The sequence below is a fragment of the Cetorhinus maximus genome, chromosome 23, assembly GCF_964194155.1.
Source record: "Cetorhinus maximus chromosome 23, sCetMax3.hap1.1, whole genome shotgun sequence".
NCBI lineage: Eukaryota > Metazoa > Chordata > Chondrichthyes > Lamniformes > Cetorhinidae > Cetorhinus > Cetorhinus maximus.
In genome coordinates this window covers 2246685-2269252 of record NC_135901.1, presented here as the reverse complement: position 1 = coordinate 2269252, position 22568 = coordinate 2246685, and the positions used below count along the sequence as shown (strand labels likewise).

At 43.6% G+C, this 22568-nt stretch overlaps 4 protein-coding genes across 6 annotated transcripts in view; 3 read left to right on the top strand and 1 right to left on the bottom strand.

The window, feature by feature from the left end:
- Positions 1 to 22568, top strand: part of LOC144698102 (uncharacterized) — an 862314-nt gene that overhangs the window by 241038 nt on the left and 598708 nt on the right. The window lies entirely within an intron of this gene.
- Positions 1 to 22568, top strand: part of LOC144698105 (uncharacterized) — a 388932-nt gene that overhangs the window by 1432 nt on the left and 364932 nt on the right. Inside the window, exon 2 of one of the 2 annotated variants that reach the window (XM_078570032.1) lies at positions 1325 to 2472. In XM_078570032.1, coding sequence (XP_078426158.1) covers positions 1428 to 2465 — 1038 coding nt within the window. In that variant the 5' untranslated portion in view covers positions 1325 to 1427 and the 3' untranslated portion in view covers positions 2466 to 2472. Of the gene's footprint in view, positions 1 to 1324; positions 4712 to 22568 lie in introns of those variants that run through there. The other variant, XM_078570031.1, reaches the window with a different exon arrangement.
- The window catches only part of LOC144697709 (uncharacterized), a 20100-nt gene continuing 10984 nt past the window's right edge, over positions 13453 to 22568 (bottom strand). The window contains exon 4 of the mRNA XM_078569717.1: positions 13453 to 14363. Coding sequence (XP_078425843.1) covers positions 13736 to 14363 — 628 coding nt within the window. The 3' untranslated portion in view covers positions 13453 to 13735. The remainder of the gene's footprint in view (positions 14364 to 22568) is intronic.
- Positions 16016 to 18953, top strand: LOC144698134 (uncharacterized). Its single transcript, XM_078570079.1, has 2 exons — positions 16016 to 16056; positions 17062 to 18953. Exon 2 carries the CDS (start codon positions 18049 to 18051, stop codon positions 18529 to 18531), a length of 483 nt encoding a protein of 160 aa, XP_078426205.1. The 5' UTR covers positions 16016 to 16056; positions 17062 to 18048; the 3' UTR covers positions 18532 to 18953.

Genomic DNA, 22568 nt, shown 5'->3' with positions numbered 1-22568 from the left:
GATGTGGAGCAAAGGCAAGTGTATAGAGTTAGATCACAGATCAGCCATGATCTCATTTCATGGTGGAACAGACACGAGGGACTAAATAGCCATCCCCTAGAATCATAGAAACTTACAGCACAGAAAGAGGCCATTCAACCCTTTGTGCTTCTGCTGTCTCTTTGAAAGAGCAGTCATATTTAGACCCACTCACATGCATTCTGTTTGTAATCAGTAAATTCCTCATTCTCAAATCCCTGTCAACTTCCTTTTAAAATTCCCTGTAGAATCAGGTTCCAGAGGTCAAGAGTTCCCGATCCTGACAACTCCCTGTTGGTGCAGAAACTGCTGAACTCGACGTTGAGTTCCGGAAGGTTGTAAAGTGTCGAATCTAAAGATGAGCTGCTGTTCCTCAAGCTCCCATTGAGCTTCATTGGAACAGCTCAGGTGGCCAAGGACAGAGAGGTCAGAGTGGGAGTGGAGCAAAGAATTAAAATGACAAGTGACCAGAAGCTCAGGGTCAAGCTCACAGACTGAACAGAGGTTGTTCCACAAAGTGATCACCCAATTTGTGTTTGATCTTCCCAACGTAGAGCAGACCACATGGTGAGCACTGAATAAAGAAACTAAATGGAAAAAATTACAAGTAAATCACTGTTTGTTGTAGGCCGAAGAAAGATGCTTCATTTGAAGAGTAAGGGTTACAAAGTAAAAGAAGGCGATTTCCAGAATATTAAATCACCAGTCCAGTTACAGAGATTATTAACATCAGCAGAAACAAACCCACACTATCAGAATGAACATGGTTCAGTCCTGGATATGATGAACAGCAGAATCCAACCCCTGGGGTCTCTGCTGAACTCGCTGGTGTGTCAGCCGGTTGGATGATGGATTAAACCCCTTCTCACACATGGAGCAGGTGTCCGGCCTCTCCCCAGTGTGAACTCTATGCTGTGCGTCTTGAAGCTGATGGTTTTCCCCATGCACCAGTTGCTCATGTCTTTCCAGGTGGTGGGGGTCATGGGTTTGGAATTTTCAAATTCTGGTTGAATTGCAGATCTATGAAATCCATCTCCTTTTCCCCTCCTCCACCTCTCACTCTCTCTTCTCCCATAGAGGCCAGAATCTTGTGTAGGTCCAGACTGGGAGGCAGGTTCCCTTCCCTTAAGGACATTAGTGAACCAGTTGGGTTTTTATGACAATCTGGTAGCTTCCATGGTCACATTTTCCTCGTGCTGGTCCCACAAATTACCAGATTCATTCACCTCAATGTCACAGCCTGTCCTTGTGTTTTTGTCGGTTCTGTTTCACAGTTCCTTGTTTATGTTTTAAATTCATTTTGTAGAGTATTAGAAGGATTTTCAGTTTGGAAAGTCAAACCACTATCACATCAAAATCAGCCAGAGTCACTTGATTCATCAGGACCTGAATATTATCATCCTTTGAACATGGAAGCAAAAAGCACCGTTCACACCAGGGAGAAACCGTGGAAATGTGGGGACTGTGGGAAGGTATTCAGATCCCCGTCTGATCTGGAAACTCATCGACGCAGTCACACCGGGGAGAGGCCATTCATCTGCTCCGTGTGTGGGAAGGGATTCATTCAGTTAGTCTGCCTTCAGAGACACCAGCGACTTCACACTGGGGAGAGGCCGTTCACCTGCTCCGTGTGTGGAAAAGGATTCACTCTCTCATCCCACCTGCTGAAACACCAGCAAGTCCACGCTGAAAAGAGAGAGTTTAAATGCCCTGACTGTGAAAAGAGCTTTAAAAACCCACATGGACTGAGGGAGCACCAGCGCATTCACACCGGGTATGCACCGTTCAGCTGCTCACAGTGTGGGAAGAGGTTCAGGACATCGCCCCACCTTCTGACACATCAACGGGTTCACACTGACGAGAGACCTTTTAAATGTCCAGACTGTGGAAAGTGCTTCAAAGGTTCTGGGGATCTGCAATATCATCAACGTATTCACACTGATGAGAGACCGTTCAGGTGCTCTCACTGTGCGACTGGGTTCAGACGATCATCTGAACTTACTGTACATGAACGAGTTCACACTGGGGAAAGGCCGTTCTCCTGCTCCAAATGTGGGAAGGGATTCACCCAGTCATCCAACCTGCTGACACACCAGCTAGTTCACACTGGGGAGAGGCCCTTCACCTGCTCTGAATGTGGAAAGGGATTCACACGACCATCCCACTTGCTCACACACCAGCGAGTTCACACCGGGGAGAGGCCATTCACCTGTCCCGTGTGTGGGAAGGGATTTAATCGATCATCCAACCTGCTGAGACACCAGCGAGTTCACACTGGGGAGAGACCCTTCACCTGTCCCGTGTGTGGGAAGGGATTTACTCATTCATCCAACCTGCTGACTCACCAGCGAGTTCACACTGGGGAGAGGCCCTTCACCTGCTCCGTGTGTGGGAAGAGATTTAATCGATCTTCTAACCTGCTGACACACCAGCGAATTCACACGTGACTGCACTGTTCAAATTCTGCTGCTGTTAATCAGATTCAGGAGTGAACCTTATTAATTATGATATTGGGTAAGTGTTGTTGCTAATCACAGTATCCGGGCTGGAGTTGACAGAATTGTAAAGTGCCTTTCACAATCTCAGGACGTCTCTGTGCGCAGTAAACCTCCTCAACAGCAATGTGATCATGACCAGAAATGACCTGTTTTTAGTCAGATTGGTTGAGGGTGAAATATTGCCCTCACCATGGAGTGCGCCCCTGCTCTTCTTAAAAATAGCAGCCATGGGATCTTTCACATCCGCCTGAGAGAGCAGAAGGGACCCTCAGTTTAACATCCTCACATCTCCTTATGTGGCTCAGGGTCATCACTCCTGTGAAGCCCCTTGGAATGTTTCTCACTGCGTGAAAGTAGCTTTATAAATATGAGATGAATGCGACATCACAGACATAGATGTGTTGGGTAAAACTGAACCAGGCGCTGCCTGCAGCTGAGAGCCGAACACACGGGAACCGTCAACAACAATTGGAATGCTGCAGTTTTTATAATACCATATAAAGAATATAAGGAACAGCAAAGAATGACTAAAATATTAATAAAGAAGGAGAAATTAGACTGCAAGAGAAAGCTATCTAGAAATATAAAAACAGGTGGAGTTTCGACAAGTATTTAAAAAGGAAAAGAATCAGTAAAGTGAGCATTGGTCCTCTGGAGAGTGAGTCTGGGGAATTAATGATGGAAAATAAGGAAATGGCGGACAAACACAACAGATTTTTGCGCCTGTCTTCACTGCAAAGAATACAAATAACCTGCCAGAAATGATTGTGAATCAGGAGGTGAAAGGGAGAGAGGAACTTAAAACAATTACAGGGAACTTATAACAGGCACCAGGGAAAATTATTAGAACTAAAAACTGACAAGTCCCCTGGTCCTGATGGACTTCATCCTAAGGTCTTAAAAGAAGTGGCTGCTGAAATAGTAGATGCATTGGTTTTAATTTTCCAAAATTCCCTAGATTCTGGAAAGATCTCATCAGATTGGAAAATAGTGAATGTGACTCTTCTATTCAAGGAGGGAGACAGAAAGCAGGAAACTACAGGCCAGTTAGTTTAACATATGTCATTGGGAAAATCCTAGAATCTATTATTCAGGAGGTTCTAATGAACACTTAAAAAGTCTCAATGTAATCAGGCAGCGTCAACATGGTTTTGTGAAACAGAAATCATGCCTGACTGATTTATTAGTGTTCTTTGGGGAAGTAACAAGCAACAAGCTAAGGGGAACCTGTGGATGTGCTGTACTTCGATTTCCAGAAGGCATTTGACAAAGTGTCACATCAAAGGTTACTGCACAAAATCAGAACTCATGGTGTAAAGGGCATTACAGATAGTTCATGGGGTATAACTCATTTGACCTGATGTCCCCATTTGTGTATTATCTAATAAATCATTTGGTTCACACTAGACTCAATCATCGGACAAGACTGAATACTTCAGATGGTAAATTTAAAAGATTTGTTAACAATTAAACGGTAGAAAGGTAACAAGTTAAAAAATTAGAAAACTAAGTTTCAATTAACAGTAAAAGGAAAAAGCTTAACAACTAAGCAGACTTCTCACACCTTCCTCGGGTGATCAAGCTGAAGGTGTGAAGTGATGCTAACCCTCTGCTCGCCCGTCGACAGTCGATCTTTCAGAATCCTGTCTCAAACACTCAGTGCGTGGATAACATGCCAGCAAAATGGCTTCTCCACACCTTCATTTGATCCCCTTAACTCTTATTTTCTTATCTCAAATTAGCCTAACTGTCAAACAATAATTAACTGTCTGCTTATTTATAATTTGTTTCTCACATATGTGAGCATCTTTCCACACAGTAATAAAATGGGGCTACTCCCGATGTTTCAGTATCTGATTTTTAATAATTCTTCAATAATGCCTTATTCTTTACCCATCTTTATGTTACTCCCCAAGGACATAAAGACTTCGACTTAGCACAACTTATCTTTCTAGATTGGTCTGTGAAAGATCATTTTACAATGCACTGTCTTATAATGTACGTTTAGTACATTTAAAATTATGGGTAAGCATTACAGACTTTCTGTCCCAGGTTATATGTCCAGCCTTTACCAATACATCTATTGATTAATTGCTTATCCTTCAACTGTCTCACAATTGAGTCTCTCTACTTTGTTCAATCATTCCTGGCCGGTTTCCATTCATGCAGTAACTGGTTTATATTACTATCACAGAATCACAGTGCAGAAGAGGCCCTTCGGCCCATCATGTCTGCACCAACACATGAGAAACACCTGACCTACCTACCTAATCCCATTTACCAGCCTTGCCTTGAATGTTTTAACGTGCCAAGTGCTCATCCAGGTACTTTTTAAAGGATGTGAGGCAACCCGCCTCCACCACCCTCCCAGGCAGCGCATTCCAGACCGTCACCACCCTCTGGGTAAAAAGGTTTTCCTCACATCCTCCCTAAACCTCCTGCCCCTCACCTTGAACTTATGCCCCCTTGTGACTGACCCTTCAACTAAGGGGAACAGCTGCTACCTATCCACCCTGTCCGTGCCCCTCATAATCTTGTACACCTCGATCAGGTCGCCCCTCAGTCTTCTCTGCTCCAATGAAAACAACCCAAGTCTATCCAACCTCTCTTCATAACGTGAATATTTCATCCCAGGCAACATCCTGGTGAATCTCCTCTGCACCCCCTCCAGTGCAATCTCATCCTTCCTATTATGTGGCGACCAGAACTGCACACAGTACTCCAGCTGTGGCCTCACCAAGGTTCTATACAACTCCAACATGACCTCCTTACTTTTGTAATCTATGCCTCAATTGATAAAGGCAAATGTCCCAAATGCCTTTTTCACCACCCCACTAACTTGCCCCTCCACCTTCAGAGATCTATGGACACATGCCAAGGTCCCTTTGTTCCTCAGAACTTCCTAGTGCCGTGCCATTCATTGAATACTTCCTTGTCAAATTACTCCTTCCAAAGTGTATCACCTCACACTTTTCAGGGTTAAATTCCATCTGCCACTTATCTGCCCATTTGACCATCCCGTTTATATCTTCCTGTAGCCCAAGACACTCAACCTCACTGGTAACCACCCGGCCAATCTTTGTGTCATCCGCAAACTTACTAAACCTACCCCCCGCATAGTCATCTATGTCGTTTATATAAATGACAAATAATAGGGGACCGAGCACAGATCCCTGTGGTACGCCACTGGACACTGGCTTCCAGTCGCTAAACATCCTGTCATCACCCTCTGCCTCCTACAACTAAGCCAATTTTGAATCAACCTTTTCAAATTACCATGTATCCCATGTGCATTTGCCTTCTTTATAAGTCTCCCATATGGGACCTTGTCAAAGGCTTTGCTGAAATCCATATAAACTACATCAACTACACTACCCTCATCTACACACCTGGTCACCTCCTCAAAAAATTCATTCAAATTTATTAGGCATGACCTCCCTCTGACAAAGCCATGCTGACTATCCCTGATCAAACCTTGCCTTTCCAAGTGGAGATAGATACTCTGCTTCAGAAATTTCTCCAAGAGTTTCCCTACCACTGACGTGAGACTCACTGGCCTGTAGTTCCCTGGCTTACATCTACAACACTTCTTAAATAGTGGAACCACATTAGCTCTTCTCCAGTCCTCTGGCACCTCCCCCTTGGCCAGACAGGAATTAAAAATTTGGGTCAGAGCCCCTTCGATCTCCTCCCTTGCCTCCCTCAGTAGTCTGGGACACAACTCATCTGGACCTGAAGATTTGTTCACTTTTAAGCCTGCCAACACCTCCAATACCTTGTCACTCCCTATATCAATTTGCTTAAGAACCTTGCAGTCTCTTTCACCGAGTTCGATAACCTTCCTCCTCACTCTCTTGGGTGAAGCCGGATGTGAAGTATTCATTCAACACTCGAGCGATGTCCTCTGGCTCCACCCATAGATTGCCCCCTTTGTCCCTACTCTTCCCCTGGTTATCCTCTTCCCATTGATATACTTATAGAATATCTTGGGATTTTCTCTACTTTTACCAGCCAGAGGTTTCTCATATCCCCTCTTTGCTCTCCTAATTGCTTTCTTAAGCTCCACCCTGCACTGTCTGTACTCCACTAATGCCTCAGCTGGTTTGCTTCCCTTGTACCTGCTAAAAGCCTCTCTTTTCCTTCTCATCATAACCTGAACATCTCTGGTCATCCATGTCTCCTGGATTAGTTCAAAATGGCTTCTTGACCTGTTAGCTTACTAACATCTGTTAGTTCCATCTATGGCCCAATCACAGTTGTTACAATAGACAGTCAAGTCACAATAGTTACATTGATGGCCAACAAAACTGACAAAATTACTCCGGTTACAGTATCTCTCAGGATGTGGAATCGGTTGCACTGCCGTTCTTCTTTGGGCTGCATTAGAGGGCTTAAGTTGGTGTTTGGTGAGTTGAGGGAGTTCAGTGAAGAGGGAAGGAGGTGATCCTTTCATTTTCTATCTTTTCTCTGCCTGCAGTAGCTGACTCTTACTTTGCTACAGTGGAAGCCTATAAAGCAGCAGGAGTTCAGGGAGAAAGAGAGAGTCCAAAAAGGCAGAGAGAGGGAGAGCCAGGAGTTTACAGAGAAAATCTAAAAGTGACATGACAGGAGTCCCATAAGTTGATTAGTTGGTAAGTATAGGCCTTTCCGGACTCACCACAGAGAAGAGAGACAATTGGTAAGTGACAGGTTGGTTATTATATTGTACCATACTGTAGTAAACAGTTTATATAAAGTTTAAGATATGGGACTGCAGCTTGGCCATGTGGAATGTGCATCCTGCAAGATGTGGTAACTTGTGCAGGCACAAAGTGCCTTCGATGACTATATCTGCAGGAAGTGTCACCAGCTGGAGAAACTTGAGCTGCAGGTTGCGGAACTTGAGCAGTGGCTGGAGTCTGTGGCGCATCCACAAGGCTGAGGATTATGTGGATAGCACGTTAAGAAAGGTGGTCACACTGCAGCTAAGAAGTACACAGCAGAGAGGGAATGGGTGATCTCCATAGTATCTGAAAGAAACAGGCAGGAAGTGCAGAAATCCCCTGAGGTTATCTTGCTCTCTAACTGCTTTTCCATTTTGGATACTGCTGATCAAGATGGTTCCTCAGAGGACTGTAACAAGAGCCAAGATTGTGGCTCAGCTGCACAAGAGAGAGCAGAAAGTGTGGAAAAGGTATAGTGGTAGGGGATTCCATAGTTAGGGGAGCAGACAGTTGTTTCTACAGCTATAGGCCTGACTCCAGGATGGTATGTTGCCTCCCTGGTGCCAGGGTCAAGGATGTCACAGAGTGGCTGCAGGACATTCTTTTGGCAGAGGGTGAACAGCCAGAGGTCATGATCCACATTGGGACCAATGACATAGGTAGGAAAAGGAATAAGGCCCTGAAAGCAGATTTTAGGGAGTTAGGGAGGGAATTAAAGAGCAGGACCTCAAGAGTTAGTAATCCCAGGATTACTCCCAGTGCCACGTGCTCGTGAACATAACAATAGAAAGATTGAGCTGTTCAACATTTGGCTGGAGAAATGAAGTAGGAGGGAGGGCTTTGGACTTCTGAGGCATTAGGATCGGTTCTGTGGCAGGTGGGATCTGTACAAGAAGGACGGGTTATACCTTAACAGGACTGGGACTAATGTCTTTGTTGGGAGGTTTGCTAGTGCTGTTGGGGAGGGTTTAAACTAGATTGGGAGAGGGGTAGGAACCTGAAGGAAAAATCAGATTGGAGAGCAGAAAAACTGACAGTGGGAAATAGTGAAGTATTAACTGATAAGGGGGATACATCAGAGAGTAGCACCGAGGTAAGTAGAATACTTAGGGAGTTTGATAGAATCAGAGTAGGCAATAGTAAGTCATTGGATGGGGTCAGATTGGTCAAGACATTGCCCTGAGGAATGAGTCAGCAAATGGCTGTCACTTATTCTGTTCAATTGAAACAGACACAATCTTTGTACATGTTCTTTCTGTCTGCAAAGAACAGGGCCTTGTGTCTTAATAGATGTAGCTTCCAGTAGACGCAATGCACCACATTGCACGCCTGACTGGCAATCTTAAATTGGTTGTGAGTGTAATTCTAAGCACATTGAGGGTTACTTAGCAAATGTCCAATTGTAGAATCACATCTAATGTTGGCCACTGTGTTTTGAGTTTTGCAAGCACGGGCTGGTTGTCTACGGTCTGTACCCTGCCGGTTGTGAACAGCGGCTGGGACATGCAGTTTGATAAGATCTGCCCGTCTTTGGGATGTACAGCCTACATACCCAGCATCACACTGGCACTGAAATTTATATACCACATCACTCATTTGTGTGATAGGTAAAATGTCTTTTTGGCTTGATGGCAGCATTCTTTTAGTGGTGACTACCATTCATGTTGCTGCTGCATAGTAGCAGCATGAAACTGCTAGCTTCATCTGTTGCATACATTTTTCAGATACCTTGCCCTTCCTGAGGTAGACTGGGCACTTTTCAGGGCCGAAAGTGGCAGCAGAAAGTTCTCAGTACCATTTGAACTTAAATTCCAATTTTGTTCATTTGAGACTTTAACGATTCAGGCAATAGGAAACAAGTGATTCAGGAAACTTTAATAAGTTCTAAGTTCATACTTATCACAGCAGGGCAGTGACTTTACAGGCGTACTACGGTTCTTGCTTCCCGGTTCAGCTCTGGATGCAGGTCGACACTTGGTCTTCTTTCTCTCTCTGGAGCCTTCTGGTTTTCTGCTTTCAGCCGACAAGCAGTTTTCAGTTTCAAATTCAGCGTGGCTTGGTGAAAGCTGCTGCTTATTAACTCTTTACAAGTCACAATCCACAGTATGATCAATGATATTGCATTCTGATTGGCCTAAACAAGGCGAGGCTATTTTCTAATTGGCTCAAGGGGTGTGTGATCAATCTGTGATTGGTTCCTAAGGGTGATGGTCATCGACTGATGTCACCTACCAGTATCCCTTGACTGGTTCCTTAAAATTCCAGTTACTTATAGGACCATCCTCCTCATTAAAGTTTGTTTCTGTTATTTTAATAACTTCTTGCCAAGATAAAATGAGGTTTTATGATATCTTCCTTGGCTATTTGTTTAGTATGCTGTCATGCCTCATGAATGATACCTTGAGATGGTTGTCTCAAACTTTGCTGAATTGGTGCAGGTTCCTTATTAAATCAGAACCTTTATCAGTAACTTTGTTTACGAGGCCATTTGCTAGGTGTTTCTTTTTTGTGCTGTTGGTAATTGTTACTTTACTTTTAAAACAAAGGATAGAATAGAAAAGTTGCTTAAGACTATGTAGGCCTATTACAGAAGATTACAAAATAGGTAATACTTAAAAGTTATAAGAGTGCGTATAAAATATAAGTGCATATCAATAATTAGTGTTTAAAATGTAAGGTCGTAAAGTCTCCTTCTACATTCAGTTATTACATAGTGATAAAAATCTAAAAGGATAATACAGTTACAAAACACAATGTTATAAAAATTAACAACAAAGATTAAAACAAAGAATACATTGAGCCAAATGTAATTGCTTTCTTCGAAAACACTATAAATTAAAACTAGCTTAAGGTAGAACACAGCTGTTGTTATTCTTTCCCTCCTCTCTACAATAAATCCTTCCTAACTTTCCTTTCCTGATAACACCAGGTTTCGATAAGGTATTACGATGTGGGGGGATGTAAGCTTGCCCATTCAACCTTGAAAGTGGCAAGTTCTCACAATGTGGCTCTGTGAAATGGAAATGCATACAACAGGGGCCTCTTCAGCAGTTGTTCTGTAATTAACTCATTAGTATGTTACCTCCATTGTGTCTAAAGTCCTGTGGTGCCTTTATTTGTCAAGTGAAGGTAAGCAGAGTCACATGATATTAAATGCTGAAGTCCTCTATTGGTTACAGTTTAAAAGGATAATATACCATAAAGTTAATTGATCAATATAATTTGATCGTGTGATCTAAACTAAGACTAATCAATAAACATCAATTTCCCTATATGGCCTTAGGCCCGTTCATGAGTTTGCATGATGTACAGCACAAAACAATTTGATCAGGGTGGCCATTATTCCTCAGGATGCCTTTGATGTGCCCTATTTACAAAGTTGTCGATAGGGCCAGTCTTATAGTGTGTGCAGCTGTAAGAATCCCAATGCGTATGTTGACCAATGAAGGCTCTATCCTGTACTCAAATTCACCTTTGAAATGGAGCAGTCAAATGAACTCCCTTTCCTTGACATACTAGTTGAGAAATCTGCCAGGGGATTATCTACCACGGTCTACCACAGGCCTACCTTCAATGTGCTAAGAATTATGCTGACAACCAATTTAAGATTGTCAGTTGGGCTTGCAATGTGGCACATTTGCATGTACAGGAAGCTACACATATTAATACACAGGGCCCTGTTCTTTGCAGGCAGAAAGAACAAGTACATACATTGTGTCAGTTTCAGCTAAACAAAATAAGTGACAGTCAATCGCTGACTCATTCCTCAGGGCAATGTCTTGACCAATCAGGGTCAAACTACCTGGTTTAAATTTCAAACAATGCTTGGAAGCTAACTGTCAGTCACCATCAGTGGTGCATTCCCCATGGCAATGCCACTTGCCAACCAATCAGCACTCTCTTCACATACAGTATAAATTGTTGTTACACCCTTATATTAGTATTCTTGCAAGTGTCCTGATGAGTGCAAGATGAAAAGCTTAGACGTGTCTCCTTTTCCAGTCTTAATGTTTAAAAATAAAGATCCAGCCATTACAATATAATTGTCTTTTACATTGAGTGACTAATGATAACTTAATCAAGGCTCATTACTCAATAATCATATGTTTTATGATGGGCTTTAATACAAAATGAACATATAGTCAATAAAGTGAAGTTGCAGAATGTGAAAAGGCAACAATCCTTGTACAGGTTAAAATGGCTTCCTTGACCTTGTTCCTTATAACAGTGAATATATTATGAAAGTGATTGATTTTTAAAACTGAATTTCATTACGCAGACCTACCTACAGTTTCCTACATTATACCATTGACTATACATCAAAACTGCTTCATTGGCTGTAAAACGCTTTAGGGAGTCCTGTGGTCCTGAGAGGTGCTACAGAAATGCATTTTTTTCTGATTGTCCACAAACTTGGATATATTTCAATCTCCTCATCAAAACCATTGATAAAGATTGAGCCTTAATTTTGTGTAATAATCACGTCTTTGATCCCATCTCGAATACTACGTGAAACTTCAAACACACTATATCCTGAATTATTTGTTTTAAAACAGTGAGTTGTTGTGATTTAGAATTCACTCCCTGAAAACATTGCGAGAAACAGATTCAGCTCGATCTTTTAAAAGGGAACTGGACAGATTCTTGAAAGCAAAAGTAAACTGCAGGGCGACTGAATTAATTGGGTAGTTTTTCAAAGAGCCAGCATGAGCATGATGGGCCTAATGTGCTCCATCTGTGCTCTCTGAGCCTTGTGGCCATTTAAAGTGAGTGGCAAAGACCCTGAATCTGCTTCCAATGAGAGTGATAGAAGCAGAGATGATGGAGTGATTTTGAAAGGAAGTTGGGTGGGAACTTGTGGGAAATAAACCTACAGGGATGTGGGGATGGAATGGGACAATAGGACTGACCGGTTTACTCTGGAGAGCTGTCATGCAATTGATTGGCTGAACGGTCCCATTCCTTATCCTAATGATTCGACGACACAAAGAGAGGAATTTCAGCAGCTCCAGTCTCTCCAACTAGCTGAAGTCTGCCATCTCGCAAATGCTGTTTCCAGCCTCAAAGAATTTCACATCTTTCCTTCAATGTGGGCCCATATGTAGGGTCCCTTTCTAGAGGAACAGAATTGAGAAGCAGGGAGGTTATGCTACTGGTATAAGATACTAGTTCACTAGATACTAGGGAGGTCAACTTGTTTAGAACCATGGTTAGACTACACTGGGAGTAGTTTCAATATTTGTGATTTCCATTTAGAAAAAGGAAATAGAGGCACTGGAGAAGGGGCAACAAAGACTCACAAGAATAATGCAGTTAAACCTCAGGAAAGGTTGGGGTGCTTTGCTGTAGAAAAAAGAAGGCTGAAGGGTGACCTGATGGAAGTCTTTAAGATTATGAAGGGGTTCAATAATCCAATAGGGATTTCATGAGAAACCTCTTTACCCAGCAAGTGGTGAGAAAGTGGAACTCACTACCACAGCCAGTGGTTGAGCTGAATAACATGAATACATTGAAGAGGAAGCTAGATACATACATGAGGGAGACGGGAGTAGAAGGATATGCTGATGGGGAAGATGAAGAGGTTGGGTAGAAGCCCATGTGGAGCATAAGTACTGACATAGACCAATTGTGCTGACTGACCTGGCCTGTGCTGTAAACTCCATGGAACAGAGACAAATCTATATATTTTAGATCTACCTGTAGTGGTAGGAAGGACACTATTTACTATCCTGGATAAAATAAATTTTCTTCATCAGCTTTTGTGGCTCATTTCAGTGGGAATGTGCACTCCCAGGCTCAAAGAACATCAGCTCACTGGAAGCAAAGTTGTGAGACCAGCCAGCCCAGCAGAAACCCTCTGACCCTCCCACTTCACCAATTGTCAGAATGAACATTGTTCAGTCCTGGATGTGGTTAACAGAATCACATAATTGTTATGGCACAAGAGGCCACTCGGCCCATCCAGTCTGCACTGGCTCTCCGGATGATCATTATGGCTTAGTGCCATTGACCTGCCTTTTTCCCGTATCCTTGCACATTGTTTCCATTCAAATAATCATCCAATGTCCTCTTGAATGCCTCAATTGAACCTGCCTCCATCACACTCCCAGGCTGTACATTCCAGATTCAAACCACTCGCTGCGTGAAAAGGTTTTTCTCTCACATCGCATTTGCTTCTTTTGCAACTCACTTTAAATCTGTGCCCCCTCATTCTTGACCCTTCTTTGAGTTTCTCCCTATGTGCTCTGTCCAGCCCCCTCATAATTTTGGACACCTCTATCAACTCTCCTCTTAGCCTTCCCTCCTCCAAGGAGAACAGTTCCAACCTCTCCAACCTATCCTCATAACTGAAATTTCTGATCCCTGGAGCCATTCCCATAAACCTCTTCTGCACTGTCTCTAATCCATTCACATCCTTCCTATAGTATGGTGCCCAGAACTGTACACAATACTCCAGCTGAGGTCGAACTAGTATCTTATACCAGTAGCAATAACAGCAGAATCCAGCCCCTGTAATCACTTGTGAACTCGCTGGTGTCTCAACAGGTTGGCTAACTGAGTGAATCCTTTCCCACAGTCAGAACACGTGAACGGCCTCTCCCCAGTGTGAACTCGCTGGTGTGTCAACAAGTTGTATGAATTACTGAACTCCTTCCCACAAGCAGAGCAGGTGAATGGTCTCTCCTCAGTGTGAACTCGCTGGTGTCTCAGCAGGCTGGATAACTGAGTGAATCCTTTCCCACACACAGAGCAGGTGAATGGCCTCTCCCCAGTGTGGATTCGCTGGTGTGTCTGCAGGGCGGAAAAATGAGCGAATCCCTTCCCACACTCAGAGCAGCTGAATGGCCTCTCCCCGGTGTGAACTCGCTGGTGTGTCAGCAGGTTGGATGACCGAGTGAATCCCTTCCCACACACAGAGCAAGTGAATGTCCTCTCCCCTGTGTGAACTCGCTGGTGTGTCAGCAGGTTGGATGACCGAGCGAATCCCTTCCCACACAGAAAGCACGTGAATGGCCTCTCCCCGGTGTGAATGCGTCGATGAATTTCGAGTGCAGAAGGGGACTGGAATCCCTTCCCACAGTCCCCACATTTCCACCGTTTCTCCATGGTGTGGGTGTCCTTGTGACTCTCCAGGTTCGACGATCAGTTGAGGACTCATCCACAAACAGAACTCGTGTACAGTCACTCCATGCTGTGAATGGTCTGATGTTTTTGTCAAGCTGTGTAAATGCTTAATATTGTTTCCACAGTCAGTGCACGAGAACACTCTCACGTGGGCGTGTGCATCTTGATGCTTTTCCAGTCACAATGAACTTTAAAACCTTATGAAGCAATCAGAACAGACAAACATTTCTCCATTAGATTCAAAGGCTGATGATATTCAGGTCCCGATGAATTGAGTGACTCCGTCAGATCTTGACATGATGTTTGGTTTGAGATTTCTGACTACGAATCCTCCCCTTCTAATATCCTGTAAAAGGAGTTTAGAAAAGTCATCACTGTCAGTAAAGGTGGGAAATTCAGAACAGGCAATTCTCGTTTCTACGGCACATTCTTTCATCTCTTGTTCCCTAAAACCTGTAAATCTCTATCCCACACACAATCGCTCCATTCTCATTCTGCTGTGCCAAAAATTCACCGTCGCAATTCTCCTGAACAGATCCATGCTCACTGCTTCCTTTCCTGGAGAGATTATAAGAAATGGATAAGGAGAAGGCCATTCATCCCATCAAGCCTGCTCCACCATTCAATAAGATCCTACTTGATTTGATGTGGCCTGAACTGCACATTCCTGCCTGTCCCCATAATGCTGATTCCCTTGTCGGTCAAAAATGTGTCCAACTCTGCCTTGAATGTCTTCAATGACCCAGCCTGCAGTACTCCCTGTGGAAGAGAATTCCAAAGAGTAATGCCCCTCTGAGAGAAGAAATTCCTCCCCACCTTAAATGAGAGAACACTTATTTTTATACTGTGACCCCTAATTCTAGAATCCCATGCGAGGTGAAGCATTCTCCAAGCATCTACCCTGTCAAACAGCCTCAGGATCCTATTTGTTTCAATAAAATCACCTCTCATTCTTCTGAGCTCCATTGAGTTAAGGTTTAACCAGCTCAGCATTTTCTCATATTACTGTACCGTTAAATTCCAGCCATTACCTGGACAAACCACCCTTTTTACTGAGTCCTGGGGCAACCTTTCTAGAGTCTCCACCCTGCCTGGATTCACTTCCTACCTTCAATTCCCGCAATTGAACAATTTAAGCCCAGAATTAGAAAATAAATAGAAATGAGGAAACATTGATTTCCCCACAGATGTTACCCAGAGGAGGACGTTTTAGTCTGAAGCTCATTGTCCAACTTCCGCACTGTGATGTCCACCATGGAACCTTGCCTGAATCAGCCAATGGGAATCACTCTGCCCCGCGGTGACGTCCTCGGGTTGTAGTCTGCAGGCCAGGCGCGCTGACACGGGAGTCCCGCCCCCCACCCATTGTTCCCGCTCCCCCTGCACCTCCTCGAGCCAAGGTTTCTGGGTAACCAGCTGTCGGCCCCGGCCAGAGCGAGAAGCCGCTCGGTGAATTCCCCCTCCCCCCCCCACTGTCTACGGCAGTTGGCTGGGTCCAAAAATAGATCGAGAGTGACCGCTGGCGGCAGCCGCACTGCGCCTGCTCCGGACAGCTCGGGTCAGCAGCGCTTTCTGCGCCTGCGCGCTGGGGGGGGGGGGAGGTGTTTACAAAATGTCTTCCCTTCATTTATTTCTGAGTTTGATTTTAAACAGCATAGCGTTTGTTATTAACTTCGCACAGACACTAAAACTTCCTCCTCTGTCTAACATCTGTGAGTAAAACACTTTCTTTCCCTCCCCTGGGAAGTACAGAGAGTTGTGGGACTCTGTAACTGGAATTAGTGCCAAATATGCTGAGGGGGGAAATGCTGGTGATTTTGTGGAACCTGCTTTTATTGTATAAACTGTTTCAGGTCAAATTTATCCTGTCTGTTCAAATCCTGCTTGTCTGTTAATGCATGTTTCATTTGTGTTGATTTTAGTTTGATTGTTACAGGAAAAATTAAAAAAGTGAAACCTTGTCCTTCGGTTTATTCCATTGGGTTTGTCTGGGAATGTGTTTATTTTAACGTTATCGGTCTCCATGGGAATCATAACAACAAAGATATGTCTAGTGTTGTTATATGTTACATATTAGGTATAATATTTATGGCTCTATAACACATTTTGTTATTTTTAATCTTCTAATATAGTACTGTAGCTACGTTATATATTTCCAGTCACAGAGTCATTGTGGCACAGAAGGATTCTATTTGACAACTCAAGTCCATGCCGACTCCCTGTATAGCAATCCAGTCAGCCCCATTCCCCCTTTATATCTTGGTTCCCCGGCAAGTTCATTTTTTCAACTGCACATCCAATTTCATTTTGAATCATTGATTGTCTTCACTTTCACCAGGTCATGACCACTCACTGCATAAATGGAGCTTTTCCTCTAACCAAGTGATACGGGACTGTACATTATACTAATTTTTAGTCTAGTAACATAAACATATTTATATTAGGCTGACAGCCTGCATGAAGATTTTCAGGTCTCTGTGTCCAGTACAGGAAGCAGTGAGCATGGATCTGTCGATCAGCATGAATCAGAACCTTCAGGAGAATTGGGAGGGTGTGTTTTAGGTACAGCAGAGTGAGGATAGAGGGAGAGTGTGGGACTGAGGTTTACAGCTTTTGGGGATTGAGGGAGGAAAGAATGTTCCATAGAAATTTGAATTGTCTATTCTGAATTTCTATCCTGTACTGACAGTGATCACTTTTGTAAACTCCTTTTACAGGATATTAGAAGAGGAGGATTTACAGACAGAAATATCAAACCAAACATCACGTCAAGATTTGACAGAGCTACCCAACGCATTGGGACGTGAGTGACATCAGCCTATGAATTTAGAAAGAGAAATGTCTGCCTGTTTCAAAAGGTTTTAAACATTAATCTAACTTGAAAAGCACTGAGATGCACACACCCTCGTGAATGTGTGCCACTGCACTGACTATGAAAGGAGCTTTAACCAGTTACAGAGCTGAAAAACATTCACAGCAGGGAGAAACCAGACACGTGTTGTGTGTGTAGATGAGGCTTCAACTGATTGTAGAACTTGGAGAGACACAAGGACCCCCACACCATGGAGAAACCATGGAAATGTGGGGACTGTGGGAAGGGATTCCGTGCCCCCTGTGAACTGGAAACTCATCAGCGCAGCCACAGCGGGGAGAAGCCGTTCATCTGCTCCGTGTGTGGAAAGGGATTCATTGATTCATCCACCCTGCGGAGACATCAGCGAGTTCACACCAGGGAGAGACCATTCACCTGCTCTGAGTGTGGGAAGGGATTCAGTGATTCATCCAACCTGCTGATACACCAGTGAGTTCACACTGGGGAGAGACCGTTCACTTGCTCCATGTGTGGAAAGGGATTCACACGGTCATCTGCCCTGTGGAATCATGAGCGATTTCACACTGGTGAGGGGTTGTTCACTTGCTCTGAGTGTGGGAAGGGATTCACTCACTCATCCCTCCTGCTGACACACCAACACATTCACACCAGGGAGAAGCCAATCACCTGCTCTCAGTGTGGGAAGGGATTCACTCAGTTATCCAGCCTGGTGAGACACCAGCACATTCATACCAGGCAGAGGCGATTCACCTGCTCCATGTGTGGGAAGGGATTCAGTCAGCCCAGTCCGCTGGGGCGCCAAGGTACTCAGACCAATGGGAAACCTGTTCAATGCTCTGACTGTGGGAGCTGCTTTACACACTAAGCGCTGATGGACCATCAGGTAGGAACTCACACTGAGGAGAGACCGTTCAGCTGCTGTCACTGCGCAAAGAGCTTTAGAATGTCGTACGATTTACTGAAACACCAGCGAGTTCACATCAGGGAGAAGCCGTTCACCTGTTCTGACTGTGGGAAGGGATTCGGTGATTCATCCAACCTGCAGAGACATCAGCAAGTTCACAGTGAGGAGAAGCTGTTCACCTGCTCTGAGTGTGGGAAAGGATTCACTCAGTCATCCCACTTGCAGACACACCAGCGAGTTCACAGTGGAGAGAGGCCATTCACTTGCTCCGTGTGTGGGAAAGGATTCAGTGATTTATCCAACCTGCTGAGGCACCAGCGAATTCACAATGGAGAGATTTGTTCACCTGCTCAGTTTGTGGGAAGGAATCACTCATTCATCCGAGCTGCTGAGACACCATGGCAGTCACACAAATTAGAGCCTTTTAGATGCTCTGACCGTTGGTGTTAATTGTATCAATTGAGGTTAAGTATCTGCAGGTGGAGGGCATTGATTGGATGGTTACATAAGCCCGTATAAGAGACACTTACTGACATAGAGTGGAACCAGGAGGCCTATAGCTGTAATGTTTCACTCTGTGAATAAATCTATACCAAGTAAAGATTGGCTGCAGTTTCTTCTTTTACCATAAGGCTATCAGTATTATAACATGGTAACAGAGAATGTTTGTCTAATGGTGAAGGTTTGAAACGCAAGGAAAATAAGATTTCACACAGAGACCTACAATCCTAGCAGCTTTTGTGAGAAATGGCTGAAAGCAAGTGGAAATTGTCAGGGTCTGATTACCCACGAATGCTCTCGGAGTCTGAGCCATATGACCAGTGGAAGAATGAAGTGGACATGTGGACACATGTTACGTCCCAACCAAGGAGGAAACAAGGAACGGCCTTGGCATTGTCACTACGCTCAAAAGAAAGCCAAACACCTCATTTTAGCCAATAAAGCTACACAACAAGATTTCACTTGTTTTTTTTACCAAAACAAACTTTATTGTATATAAAAGAATTAAACAAAGCAAGTACTAATACTTAATATGGTTTTTAACTACATATGTTGTGCCCTCAGGTTTACATCTTAGTTTCCCCATGATTCTCTCATAAGGCACATCAAGTATGTCACAGTGCTGTGGAGAGTTCTCCTCAGTTCCAGCTATTCTCAGAGGTTAAACTTTCATTTATCATCTCTTGACTGTGGCTGCTCAGTCCCTTGTTATTTTTCCAATGCTTCCAAGCTAATCTGCTGTGTAGGTCACTGGTAAAAATCTTCTTTTGCCATTTTAAGAATGTCACTCAAAATGTTACGACCACAGCTGATGTTATTGCTGAGCAAGTCAGACTCGAGTGAAGTCTGTCTCGCTGATCATAAACTTTTTTTGTGAAAACAAGGAGGAAGAGCTACTGACTTCAAAAACACAGAACTCCAGTCATACCTTTAGAATTTTTAAAATTAAAGGATTTATTAAAAAGGAAAACTTAAGCGCACAAGATAAAAGTTAGAACAGCCTTACAGAACAACCCTCAAAAATATGCTTGGTCAAAAGTGCACGACTGCACTACCTTTTTGGCAACAATCCCTTATAGATTTTAACCATAAAAATCCAGTAAACATTATCCAAGTCAAGGAATTATTATCACTTTAATAAAGGTGTACCTCACGACTTCTCAGGTACTTCCACTCTGATATGGGATTCCAAAAGAAGGTTCAGAAACAAACTGTTTCCTAAAACAAAGACTCCTGGCTTAACACTGGGTGGCTGCCTCCAATTCTAAACTTTTACAGTTTCTTAGCCGCACACACACAGAGAAGCTGAACCTCAGTGGGTTCACCCACAGCAACCCTCAACAGTTAAACACCCCTTTCCTTAAATATCTTTTTCCCCTTTCATCTCAGGTTCCATTGTCCTGAAACACCTCTTTGAAACTCAACTTCTCCAAATATAAAAATATTTCATGTTTTCTGTTTTGCCTCTACTTTTGGGTCAATAAAATTTAATATGCCTTCCCCTAATTACTCATAGAATCCCTGTTAGATGCAAATGTCCCCTGTTACTTCTGAACTCCCTTTTTGAAATTCAAAGCTGAAAAACCCATTTCCCACTGATATCACAACGCAAATTTCAGAACCAACCTATTTACTTGTAACTCAAACCCACCATAACCTCTGCACCACATGCACAAACCTAACACCTTTAACCTTTCATCTCTTAGACCTCACAGACAACCTGTCTCTAGTAACCTCCCCCTTGCTTAATTAACCCTGGACACACACCCCCAGCTTTCTACACACAAAACATCATCACAAAAATATAAAAATATACATCTCTCATCACAAAATGCTTTTTATGTTCAAGCAAAAATTTTTGATACTCCTGTGTGGTCTGGTCTTTGAACAGTTTATAATCCTTTCGGTTCACCTAATCTCATTCAGATCGAGTTTAATTTAATTTCTTTCCAGTGATGTTGACAGCTTCTTCATTCTGGACTTTCAATTCTTTTTTCAAACATTTTGAGTCTTCCACGTCACTCACAAACTATTTCATTCCAATCATTTTGGAGTTTGAAGTGTTTTTTCTGTGAACCGTCCCTTTGCCTGAACTCCTGCTGCTGTTATATCTTGTTCTGTCTCAGCACAGGCAGCTACATATAATTCAGTGTTCGATGTCATTAATCCTTTAGGGTATATTTTAGATCTTAGTTACTTCTGTGGTGGGCTTTTATCTTGAGATGTTTCAGGCACTTTTCCTGACTCTGCCCCGTCCATGACTAGGGTGGACACATCAATATCTTTATTTGTATCAGTTTGTTGCTTAACCGGGTCACGAATAGACGAGGGTTTTTTTTACTCACAGGAACATCTTCTGAACTGTGAACACGGTCCCAGAAAGTGGAAAAACAATATCACCTACTATTTTTTTTTAAATTCACGGGATGTGGGCTTCGCTGGCTGGGCCAGCATTTATTGCCCATCCCTAGTTGCCCTTGAGAAGGTGGTGGTGAGCTGCCTTCTTGGACTGCTGCAGTTCATGTGGTGTCGGTACACCCACAGTGCTGTTAGGAAGGAAGTTCCAGGATTTTGACCCAGCGACAGTGAAGGAACGGCGATATATTTCCAAGTCAGGATGGTGGTGACTTGGAGGGGAACTTCCAGGTGGTGGTGTTCCCATGTGTCTGCTGACCTTGTCCTTCTAGATGGTAGTGGTCGTGGGTTTGTGCTGTCAGAGGAGCCGATATCATTCCCCAATATAAAATGTACATACATAATCATAACACCAACAATAACAGACCTTCTATGAGAGCCTAGTTTAAACTGACTTTACACAATGGGATAGGCACACATTCCCCATCAACACCGCGAACCAATACATTTTTGTTCAGTGAACATCTTGAAGAAAAGTCTAAATCTTTTGTTAACAATAAGCTCTGAGATGAGCCAGTGTCTCTAAGGATAACAATCTTTCCAGGCTCTTTCTTGGACAAAAATGGAGTGACTTCCTTTTTAAATATAAATCCTTCATAATCCCTCAAGTTTCTATTTTTACCCATGGTAAATACATTAGAAGGTATTGATTTCTCACAAGCTTCCCCCTTTGGTGCAACTTTCTCTGGAGAAACACCAGCCACTTTTACCAATGCCACTGGTTTACTTTTTAATCTCCAACAATCTGATTTCAAATGTCCAACTCTATGACTGTGAAAACATATCAGTCTTTTTGACTCATTTCCATCCTCTACATAATCTCTTTACCACTCTGGGGAGTATCTTTATTTTTAATTTCTACTATCCTTTCCACAATAGTTAGAGCTATCTTCATTCTCATACAGTCTACCTTTCCACTGGATGTGAATAACAACAGAATCCAATGACTGTGATCACTTGTGAACTCGCTGGTGTCTGAGCATGCTGGATAACCGAGTGAACCCCTTCCCACACACGGAGCAGGTGAATGGTCTCTCCCCAGTATGAACTGGCTGGTGTCTGAGCAGCCTGGATAACTGAGTGAATCCCATCCCACATTCAGAGCAGGTGAGCGGCCTCTCCCCACTGTGCAGTTGTTGGTGCTGCCGCAGGGTGGATGAATCACTGAATCCCTGCCCACAGATGGAGCAGGTGAATGGCCTCTCCCCAGTGTGAACTCGCTGGTGCGTCTGCAGGCTGGATAACCGAGTGAATCCCTTCCTACACTGGGAGCAGGTGAATGGCCTCTCCCCAGTGTGAACTCGCTGATGTCGCAACAGGTTGGATAGTTGACTGAATCCATTCCCACACACACAGCAGGTGAACGGCCTCTCCCCAGTGTGAACCCGCTGGTGTGCCAGCAGGTTGGATGAATCGCTGAATCCCTTCCCACACTCTGAGCAAGTGAACGGCCTCTCCCCAGTGTGTGTGCGTCGATGAATCTCCAGCAAAGATGGAGATCTGAATGCCTTCACACAGTCCTCACATTTCCACGGTTTCTCCATGATGCAAGTGTCCTTGTTTCTCTCTAG

Coding starts and splice junctions, on each gene's coding strand:
- LOC144698134 (XM_078570079.1), top strand. CDS start 18,049: ATGGACCATCAGGTAGGAACTCACACTGAGGAGAGACCGTTCAGCTGC.